This window comes from Leptidea sinapis, chromosome 4 (genome assembly GCF_905404315.1).
Source record: "Leptidea sinapis chromosome 4, ilLepSina1.1, whole genome shotgun sequence".
Taxonomy (NCBI): domain Eukaryota; kingdom Metazoa; phylum Arthropoda; class Insecta; order Lepidoptera; family Pieridae; genus Leptidea; species Leptidea sinapis.
This window is the reverse complement of record NC_066268.1, coordinates 15,644,263-15,656,561: the sequence shown is the minus strand read 5'-3', so window position 1 is coordinate 15,656,561 and position 12,299 is coordinate 15,644,263. Positions and strand designations below refer to the sequence as shown.

The 12,299-nt window shown below is 34.6% G+C and overlaps 1 protein-coding gene across 3 annotated transcripts in view; it reads left to right on the top strand.

Moving 5' to 3' along the window:
- The window catches only part of LOC126979967 (serine/threonine-protein kinase 26), a 127,611-nt gene that overhangs the window by 96,887 nt on the left and 18,425 nt on the right, over positions 1-12,299 (top strand). For all 3 annotated transcript variants that reach the window (XM_050829574.1, XM_050829571.1, XM_050829572.1), the window contains exon 3: positions 6,688-6,904. In XM_050829574.1, the coding sequence (XP_050685531.1) occupies positions 6,688-6,904 (217 nt within the window). The remainder of the gene's footprint in view (positions 1-6,687; positions 6,905-12,299) is intronic.

Sequence of the window (12,299 nt, the reverse complement as noted above, 5' to 3'; positions counted from 1 at the left end):
TTACCTTTAATATTAATAAAATGCTATTATTTATATATGCTTTTTATAGAAGTTTTTATTTATTTTTTTACTTTTTAGTGTCAGTTTATAATTTTACTATATAATCAACCTGAATGAAAACTCCTAAATAAGCCGTTCACAAAAAACAATTATATCATCGAGGTAAACAAAAATTTTCATAAGAAATGTTCACAAAATGAAAACTACTGGGCCAAACTCTGTAAAAAATTTTATGGGACCAAATGGCATCTATTCTAATACCGATCCAATTGATAACCTCCTCCTTTTTGAATTCGGTTAAACAGGCGTAAACTTAAGGTGTAAACTCACTCACCATTCGTGTATATTTAACTTTTGATTAATTTATCTAAAGTATTGATCAACGGATTTCTAAAGTCGCCTGAACGCTACAGCGTATCATACCTAATCGTTACCGTCCTAAGATCGTGACAGGCAATAAAATATTATTTTTAATGAAAAGTATGAGAAATCTGTTAGATCACAAAACTGTGATACCTTCACAGCACCGTAATGCAATGGCGCGATGTGAGCAGTCTCCTTTATCTTACAGAAAAATAATCATGCAGTGCTCAGATTTACTATATTACTAATATTGTATATACATATGTCGGAATATATATAATTTATAGGTACAAAATTGCTAGACGATAACCTCGCAAAACCTCGCTTTTCCCGAATATAAGAACTCTTAGCAACGTCAAAGGAACTGCGTAAATACTTGTAGCACTCGGAAATATCTTAATACCTCTCACGTATGCACGCTAAAGGAATTCAGCATCCGTTTGATTGAGACATTGTACGCTCAAAGCAACCTTCCCTCTCTGTTTCAACATAGTTACTACTTTTTATGGCTCCCTGCACAAAAGGTGCCGCTACCTTCACTGACTTTGTTATCTGAATGTCTGCTTATCATTATATAAACAGACGGTCTGATTACGCTTTACCATAAAGTTAAAAAGTGTTTATGTAACTAAAGCAAAAAGTGATTTTAACACGATTAGAATTAAAATAAGTTGTTGCGATGTGACTTACTTTTGAATACTTTCGGGGATAATGTTACATATAACCTTATATTATAATACAAGAAATGCGGCTACCTAGATTCATCGTATTATTTTAGTGTTACATATTATATAGGTATCAATCCCAAATGCGACCGAGGCCACGTCTCCATTATTGAGTACTTTAATTGAGATTTATCGTTCACTTCAAATTTTACGATTACTTGCAACAAGTTAACTTACAGTGCTGAAGTAATTATTTGGCTGTACACTACTTTTTTGAACTGTATTGTAAGTTATATTAAAGCTTTGCAGTTTTATTAATAACACCCGGACGACCGAGCCTTGCTCGGATTTTTAAGAATGTACAATACTTGAAAACAAAAAAAAAACTAATAGGACATCTGGATTCGAACCGGGGTCTTCTGCTTTCCGGATCACCCAATGGCCCATCTGAGCTAATATAGTCTTGTATATAGTGGAGAAATTTACCTTTGTATTCTAATGTTATTGTAGCTGTTTCGCATTAAAACACGGATAAAACTACATTTTTTAAAATTGAAACCTAGCTAGATAAATTTCTCGCCTCCGGAACCACCTGAACTAAATTTCATTAAAATCGTTGGAGCCGTTTCCGACATTCAGAATATATATATACAAGAATTGCTCGTTTAAAGATATAAAATGACATATTTTATCAAAGTAAATAGCAAACCCGGTTATCAAACCATCTTTATATAACAGTTTGTTAAAATTTTCCCTTTTTCGTGTCCCTGTTGCGGTTATATAGGTGGGAGAAGAGGCTTGACTTCGCTCACCCTGTGTACTGTAAAATATCCACGCTTTCATTACAACCAGAAATGAATTGCGTGTGTATTTCGTCGCATCAACAGTCAACACAGCCACTGCTCTGTGTTCTGTAACAATGAAACATGACGAGGCCTTCGGAACACACTACCATTATGAATACAATCTAAATGCCTTGAAAAGGGTAAGCAGTTTGGATGAATTAACTTTGATGTGTACCTCGTAGCGGCGGTGAGTCAGGCGAGGGAGCATTGTATTTGTTTTTCTCGTTTTTATTAATCATTGCTTAGTAGATTTTGAGATGTATTTGGGAGCCAAGACTGACATATACAAGATCTGAATATTTTGTGAGTATAATTTGCTGCAACTGTATTACGGTGATGCCGGTTTCCGCCAGTTACAAACAACAAAATGGGAATATTAAATATGAAAATTTAATTAACCATAAAATTTTGCGTCGTCGAGTGCCGGGTCCCTCAAATATGTGCGAAGGGAACGATGGCTGATCCATGCGTCAACTCGTGAAAGGGTGCCAGATCGACCTGTTATAGTTAGTAAATCATTTAATTTGCTGGATGCGATTACAAATTTTTACAGTAATCACGACCATCATGTTGACAAAGTAACAGCCAGTATAGAATAATTTATATTTATACAGTTTATTATTTATTACTGTTATGAAATATTTAATATTTAAAACGCTTTTAACTTCGAACACGTTTCATATATTTGATGCAGCACCTTACATACTAATTTGTTTTGATTATTACAGCCATTGTAAAATACTCTATTGAGAGTGGCCGTTGAGTTTCTTGTATGTTCTTCTCACAAGCTCTTTAACTGTTTGACTTATTTTGCTCTCCCATTATTATTATAGTCTTATATGGTAGTTCTGCACATTGCATGATATACAGTAGCACTGCCACCTTGTTATTAAAGCCAAGCTCAATCAAACATACTTCAGAGTGTACTCATCAAGACTCTCAGAGGAACTCTCCGTCCAATGTTGCTACAAGATTCCAGCATGATTCCTGGTCTATATAAACATGAACGGCGTTGATCCCTCCGCTCAGTTGATCGGCACACTTGCTAACACCGTTGTTCTATAATATGCTATCAAATGTTGCAAAATTTACTTAATGTGTATTTTATGAACAAAACATGTAAATTTTCTGTTATTACGGCCACTGTTATCAACAAAGTATTGTTTCTACAACAACTTGGTTGGTGTAGTCCCTTCTTTAAGATATTCGGCACACCGTTTTCAAAGAATAACACAGTGTTGTATTAAATAATAAGGGACTGGTCTTGTCTAAATTAAATGAAGCCTTTTATTTATTTGTTTTTATAAAACTTAATGATAAAAAGATTTACACTATAATTGCTTAAATATTTTGCAAAATTCCAAGGCAATTGACCTTTTGGACAGTTGGTAAACAAGTCTTTTTTTTTTCAATCTACGAAATGTTTTTGGCTTATCTTTCCATGCTACTTAAAAAAGCAATTTTTATACAAACTAGTTAAACTTTCGCTAGTAATTCCACTCTCAAAAGGCTATTTGTTTTCGAAACGTTGGTAGTGACTGAAGGAATCAATTTTGAAAAATAAAAGGATTATTGACTATCGACGATCCCTCCCCACCATCCATATCCATATTCAAATTCAAATATTTTTATTCAAAATAGCATTTAAAATCACTTATATATAGCTATCCTTTTCAATATTCTCTTTTATAAATACTGTTTTGCTACCAATTTTGTACAACGTATAATGTTTGCCAGTAACATGTTCACAATCGACCTCAGACCACAATACGTATTCTTTTCTTTCAATTTGTGAACCGCCAATTTGCGTCCTAGGAGACAATAGCGGTCGTGTGACAACATACGGAGCATTATCATTATCGTTGCCGATGGAGCGTGAATGTTTGCACCGGATCTGCGCACCGCCGCGGCCGCCTCACATTGTTCTCTTCCGGACAACGAACACATTCGAGTCCGGATGCACATAAAATAATGCGGCCACCTCGTGTACATATTTTCGGGACGATCGTTTCAAAACTCTACGATTCAGTTTTATCATCTGTATATTATGTTAGGCGAGATTTATAGCTTGGCACGTTTCGCTGTGGGATATTAATGCTGTCGTAAATATAATGTTATATTTTGTTATATGATTGGTGTTACAAAATATGGCAGATTAGTTCTCATAATATATAGCAGTCATTTAGTATAAATAAAGAAGTCTCGTATCATTTCTGATGATCTAATAGTAGATTATTTGCCAACGGAACTAACCAATATTTTTAAGACGAGATTGTTTTTTGAATTCAAAATGCAGTAAGGGATTCAAAGTATGTCAATTTATTTTAAATTTAGATTTACATACAGTTAGGAATAATGATAAACAGGAATCATTAGACATGCTTATGTTTTGTGAATAATAATATTGGAAGTGCAGGGTTATGAGTTTTATTACTACCTTCCCATACAGACTACACATAGATTTATTTATTATAAAAAGTAAAAGAATGAAGTTATTAGATTATGCTATCTTGTTTAAGGGATGTGGGTAAATACTGACTCTGTATCACATTCACCCTATATTCTCCTATATTAGCTTCTTTATAACAAGGTTATTTTTATTGAATTAGGCATTACTTTGTGGAAATCCATAATTATACCAATGATTTAAGTTTTCTTTAGTATTAATTCCGCCAATATTTGTCTTTAAAACAATTCGACACGTGTTTCGCCTCTACACGAGGCATCCTCAGGACGTGTTGTCTCGCCAAAATCATTTGTATAACAAGGTTATTTGATTCTCTTTTAAAAAATACACTCATTCTCACTTCTTGACTAAAGCACACTCATTATTTTCTAAAACGAAGTAATATTCGGAATTGAGCAAACATTTGCGAACGAAGTTGGAACGTAGAATGAATCCGAGCGTTTTTTTAAATTCTTTATCAACTTTTTTTGAACTTGGCTCGCGCTTATTTTACTTATCATTCAGAGCCTGTTACTTGTTCATTCAATGTCCGTGATTGATCTCTTTGTTCTGAACTTCAACTAACAATTTCCAATTTACAAATTCAAATCACCTTATACCTAGAGCTTAAAAACTTATTTCAGTCCCACTTAAAAGTTGAAACTTAAGGAACTTAAAAATTTTGAAAACATCCAATAAAAATATAATTATTTGAATGTTGTAATGCGAAAAGGTACTATGTTGGGAAGTTTAAATTAAAAATGGCATGGTATCATAACAATTAGGTAACCTACCATCCATTGGGTCTTAACAAGTCGTTGAACTTGCATGACTGGCACGACTGCAGACACCAGTAATGATGTTAGGAAGCGAGCGAAGTGCAGTTCCAAACCGGCTAACAGACGTCCAGCATTAATCTTCATTTCAGTTTAAGACTGCATCATGTGTTCGGAGACAATTTATTGCAGTGGCGCAGATTGCATGATTTTGTGATGACTGCAACCACTTGCAGAAAGCGTAACCGCAGAATTGTTAATTACATTCTCAATTAATTAAATCCGATTTCCTGTCACATAAATCAAATAGGTATTATAATAAGCTTTGCAGTCTTAGTTGCGTCTGTTTCGCGGAATAGTATTTAAAACAGCATTTATTATATTAATATAGTTCGTTAAAATGATTATTATGTCATCATCAAATATCTCGTATTCCGTAATTGTATCTTCAATCACAATATAGGCATTATTTATTTATTTTTTTAATTGAGAGAGATCTCCATAAATATTAGTAACAATATTTGTTATGAACTATGTTAGTATTATTAGCCAAATATATTTATAAACTTAGAGAACTTTATAAACTAGTGAAATTACTGAGCAAATTAGACTTAACATCTTATGTCTCAAGGTGACGAGGGCAATTATTGTAGTGACGTCAAGAATTTTTCGGTTTCTCAAGAATCCTGAGCGGCACTGCATTGTTATGGACAGGGAGTATGAATTACCATCAGCTGAACGTCCTGCTCGTCTCCTCCCTTACTGTCATAAAAAAAACATTACAAAAATTTGACCACATATATTATGTTTTAAAATTTTTTTATTTTATTTTAAAATAAACGTATTTCGTACATTTTTAGGAGAGTGCTGAAACGAAAAAGCTATCAGCTTTTATTTAAATGATATCTTAATATACCTATATAACGTCTTTATCTTCTCGTGTTTAGCTATATTATAGGAAATAATTTAAACACATTAAGGAAGTTTATGTCTGAGTTGATGGATGTTATCAGCACAGCTCGTGAAAATGATGTCAGATCGTAATGTCCACGATGTTCTACGACTTTATTACTGCTCGGACGATTCGTTCTAATTTATGGTATAAAGCTAAAGTTGTTCTTTTATATTTTTTAAAGATCAAAATATTGTTTATTTAGTATCTAGTTTCAGTAGAAGAAGGATCAAAATTTAAAAAAATAACCCTTTATAACTAAATAAATTATCTTTTTGCCCCTTGGAAATCGATATCCATATAATAGTGGATATCTATCTTTATGAACGCCGAATCCAAAACAATACTCGGAATTCTTACTATTTCTTATGACCGTTCACCACTACTTCACGATTTCGCCACTAATTTGTAATTCGCAATATCCAGATCAGATGCGTGTCGGGAAAACACCCTCATTTGATTTTATTATGTGTGTGTAAAATTACAGGGACACCTACACCTTTCAATCTGGTACAAAATAGTTCAAATGTACCAATATTTATTCGCAGAAAGTGTGGTGGCAGCACAAACCACTGCCCCGAACAAACTATCAGTCCTAATGCCACTAATAATAATATTAGTTTGTTGGCTTCCTTTCCAGGGAACGAAGCTATGGATCATAATGGAGTACCTGGGCGGAGGGTCGGCGCTCGACCTGATGAAGGCGGGCAACTTCGAGGAGATGCACATCGCGGTGATCCTGCGGGAGGTGCTGCGGGGGCTGGACTACCTGCACTCGGAGCGGAAGCTGCACCGGGACATCAAGGCGGCTAACGTGCTGCTCAGCGAAATGGGCGACGTCAAGCTCGCAGACTTTGGTGAGTTCTGATCACTTGATGAGTCTTTGTATCATTTTTGGAGCTGTTTGACAAGCTCAATAAAATTAATAGGCCTCAGATTTGAGAAGAACAGGCGCAAACAACTCAGCGGGCTTTTTAAAACATAACATTACAATTGTTTTGGTTGATGGCGATTGCTGAATTCCAAAGCTCTTAGTGGATAAAATCATTTTAAACACAGTGGAATGCTCTTAGTGGATAAAATCATTTTAAACACAGTGGGAGGCTCCTTTGCAAAGGATGCCGTCTAGATTATGGATACCACAACGGCGCCCATTTTCTGCCGTGAAGCAGTAATGTAAGCATTATTGTGTTTTGGTCTGAAGAGCGCCGTAGTTAGTGAACTTACTGGGTAAATGAGACTTAACATCTTATGTCTGAAGGTGAGAAGCGCAATTGTAGTGCCGCTCAGAATTTTTGGATTTTTTTAATCTGGAGTGACATTGCATTGTAATGGGCAGGGCGTATCAATGACAATCAGCTGAACGTCCTGCTCGTCTCGGCTCTTATTGTCTTGTTTAATTATAATAGGCACCTGTAATAAATACGTATCCAAGTCAAATGTAAGGCTACCAACCGCTGTGCCAAAAAATACATTTTTCTTTAGCTTTGTGACATTTATGGCACAGGTAAGTTAAGTTCCGCCTGAAATATGAAAGAGTTTTCATCGCTGGAAAGGGACATATCTTCGCTATAACTTTTAATAATTTTGAGAATCCAAACAAAAATTCTTACACACTTGCTATATTTTGATTGATATTAAATTTTTAGTTTATGTGAAAGAATTATTAACCAGTATAGGAGAATAACTAAAACTAGACATAGAAAGGAGGTATATCCCGTTCCAATTTTCAAAACAATGGAATTATTGTGGAGACCATTCAGAAAATATATTAGGAAAACGGGAAAATCGTTAGATCCAAGATATTTGGCACCGATGCAACTAATTAACAACCAGTGGCCCGTTATTTTTATGGTCATTTAATTGTTATTTAATTATTTGAATCTGTGTTTTATTCCTAAGTGATTTACCTCACTTTTGAAATTAAATATACAAATTACAAACAACCTATACACAACTCGTGTGTTGAACTAAAGTAATATTTATGGATAACGCGTCACACGGATGGTTAGCTAAATGGTCAAAGCGCTGGGGCGTATGTCGAAAGGATAGATAAAGATGTTGTAGTATATTGTTTTTCACAGAGAGGGCCAACGTGTTTTTTTAGATAGTTGACTTTTTAGGGTCATGATTGGCGTAGGCTACTCTTAATGCCGTAAAAATTTATGGTACCTGTGGGGTTGATATTCTGTTTTGATCTTGATTATTGGCTCAATACATCAACATTTCTAGATGACCGAATGAACGGACAAAATGTAGTATTATTATCGCTACAAAATTACGAAAACACAAGCATTGAAACGGTATCTCAAAATTAATTTTGTTTCAACTCAGATTATTATTAGTCCGTATAGACAGACCGGGAAAATTGAAGGGAAGAGACCAAGTGGCCGGAGCCCACGACGCTGTTCTGACCAAATATACGAGCAGACTGAGCAGACTAACCAACCCATTAGCATCGCACTCCACCAGCGACAGACCGAAACAGATGGAGGAAAGCTGTAGACAAACTTAAGCGGAGTCACGATCCTCAGCAATGAGGGAACGACTGTGAAGAGATTGACATACTATTATATTGCTGACTCAAGAAATCGAGAGTTGTCATTCTAATAAGACTTAATTATAAAATTTAAATATCTTCGTTTAATTATCTTCATAAAATTTTCATATTGTTTTATATCCGGGTTCAAACATTATTAACTTCATCTTCTTTGTCATTATTAGAGTGTGAAGTATCATTTTTTTTATATTTAAGTCAGTTGTATTTTTTTCTTAAATTTTATTTTTTATCCTTTATTAACGCTGCATTGTTACGCTTTCATTAACGACAACTGTTAAGGCGAATGTGTAAGAAGGTAATTCTATTGTTATTAAATTATTAACAGTCCCTACTTCCTTGTCAGAGAATGTGGGCGACGGTGATCACTTAACACCAGGTGACACGTACGCTCGTTTGTCCTCCTTTTCCATAAAAATGTCATGTTTGCTTTCTCTTTTAAAGAGTAAATAAACGCAATAATAATGAATCTAACATTAATTTATCGTACCACTATTAGTCGTATTGCTAAGCATTAGAAAGTTATATACTTCAATCGTTAAGTTATTATTAGTTTTTCACGAATTTATCATTATCTTAGTTTGCATTCTACTAATTTTTACACGTTTGTGTCTACTTGCACAATTCAAATTAAGGAGTCGCGTGCCGTATAGCTTAAAATTGCCTTTAATATAAATTTTCAGCATCTGGTAATTGATACGCCCTGTCCATTACAAGGTAGTGCCGCTCAGGATTCATGAAAAACCTAAAAATTCTGAGCGGCACTACAACTGCGCTCGTCACCTTGAGACAAGATGTTACATCCCATTTGCGAAGTAATTTCACTAGCTATGGTGACCTTCAGACCGAAACACAATAATGCTTACACATTACTGCTTCAAGGCAGAAAAAGGCACCGTTGTGGTACCCATAAATTAGCCGTGCAACCTCCATCATCATCACCATCCTGTGCAACAAGGCCTACCACTGATAAATGCCTTAGTCGCCTCTTACGACACCCTTGGGCCTGGGATTTTGCTATTCCTTTATGCCCCGGTGAAGTTCAGGGCATATTTAGGGCAGTTTGCTCTAGACAGTAATTACCTATCTATTACCAGTGCGGCAAATTTTTCTGCCGTCAAATAGTAGTGTACAGTCATTATTGTGTTTTATTGTGAATTTATGTGAAGTTATTTGTGAAATTACTGGGCTAATGAGATCTAACATTTTTCTCGAAGTGAAGAATCTTAGGTTTTTCAGGAACTTTGAGTGGCACTGCATTGTAATGAGCAAGATCTCATATAAAAAATATTACATGCTTCAAAGAAATTCGAAAGTTTCTGTACTCTTGGTGTCTTAACAGGCGGAAGTAATATCGCTCTGATAAATCAATATTCGATCAAGTGTACGTGCTCTGTGGTAGCTATCATGCAATTAATCCTTGAACTATCCTCGGATATCTCGATAAAAACATCGACTCGATTTTGAGCGTTGATTGCTCTGTGTAAAGGTATCTGTGTATCATGCTGTTCATTCTATTTAAAACCAGATTGTTTGTAAATACCACACAGCAAAGCTCTAAAAATTAAAGCTTTCTCGTAAAATCTATAAACCGTACTTAGACTTTGCTCAGACTTTACTTATGTAAAACTTAGCTAAGTGTAAAAGCGTTATCTCAGCGTTAATCTGTTTTGGGTTTTTATTGTGTTATTCGATATGTGGAAAGTGTATAAAAGAATGAACCTTTTAAAATTTTACATATTTTTCTTGTATTACCTAGTTAGACTGAAATGTTTACGTACTTAACTTGTGGATAGAACGATTTGTGCGTGTCCGTTCGTCTTTTTACTTTAACCAGCCCAGACCGTCCCAGAAGTCTAGCAGCCTTTTCATATTGCCGCAGGCATCAGGAAGCGATGCTGGAGATCGAAAGATTCTCTTATTAGTGTTATTAACAGGCTTATTAATTTGTCACATAATTTTCGCACTCCAACGATTATACCAGTGGGAGGCTCATTTGCACAGGATGCCGGCTAGGTTATGGGTACTGTTATAGATTCATTAGTTAGACAACACTATGGCAGGATAACTGCTGACTCTAAGCATTGACGACACCTTAGTAACTAATAACCGATATTAATTATTACAGTATGGGACAAGTCAGTCTGTTTCCAAAACCCGTCGTGACCGCACTTTTTTCTGTATCTTATAATCTCCTTATATGTAATTACTAATTTTTGAGCTGAATCAACAAGTATTAATAAAAAATTGTTTTTTTAAAAACTTAACTGAGACCCACCCCGTAACAGTACCACATAGGCGCCTATTGTGTTTGGGTCTAAAGGGCGTCGTAGTGAAATTACTGGGCAAGTAAGACTTAATATCGTAAGTCTCAAGGTGATTGTAGTGCCACTCAAAAGCTTTTCAATAATCCTGAGCGGCACTGCATTGTAATGGGCAGGGCGTATCAATTGCAATCAGCAGAATGTTCTGCTCGGCTCGTCCATTACTGTCATAAAAAGAACTAGTAAACTCAATTCCACGCGGACGCAGTTCCAATATATATAATAAATCGAAACTATCATTCCCGATTTTAGTAAAGGTTCTACAAGTGTGAAGTAATTTTGACTATTATTAACAAATGTTTGAGGTGTTTATTTCACATGCAATGAATGTATGGACCATTTGATTAAAAAAACTAATAACAGATACTTGTGGTCAAGGATAAATTGTTAATCTGGAGTATAGTTAATGTCACATGGAGTTTTAATTTACTGTATTTATTATTTCTATCTGTATTCATTTAATTTTCTTATTTGTTCTAAAAAAATTATAACTATACGGCCTTACAAATAAACTTGCTGTAAAGTTATAACTAATCATAAACAAACAAAATGTTTACAATATCGTTGACAACACACACTGTCAATACAATGATAATTCTGAAGTTTTCCGGATGACAAGCAGCCTTAAAAGGCATTTATTTTCTCAAAATTTATTCCTTTAGAATTCTTTTTGATGTCATTTCCAAATGGCGCTCTGAGAGAGAAGAAGCGGCGCAAAAAACTCTCCCAGCATTCTTTTTTGCGCTCTTTTCAATAATAATATACAATATTGTACAGTCATTTCTATCGCTATAAAATAATCACAATCTAGTTCCAGGCTGTCCGATCAGATTTAGATATTCAGCAGTGGAGTAATTTTTATTTTTATTTATTTATTTTACGACAGAGCCATTTTTTATAAAACATTTAAATTTATTTATAGATAATGCCTGAACAGTGGCTGGGACTTTATTATAGAAGTGTATACATTTACCCTTATAGCTATTATGTATCTTATGAAGCCTACTAGAATTAGTTACAAGCAATCTCTTACTTAGTTATAACTTTATGCCAATTTTATTTGTAAGGCCGATAGTGTCTGTCGTACACAAGCTTTGTATAATTACTACAGGATGAATAGTAAAATCTGATTGGTTCATTTATTAAATCAGCACCTCGTTTTAGCTTATCATATTTTAATCGGTCTATATATATAATATCGGGAAATCAAATAGTCTCCAAATCTTGGCAAATACACTATCGTTAGTGTATTCATTTTTAATTATATTACTTAATACCTAGGTTGTATAAATTTTAAAATTAAATCTCTAATTCAAACATTGTTTTTCTGGCAATTCCCAGTATCCAAAATCACTACATGGTACCCCATCT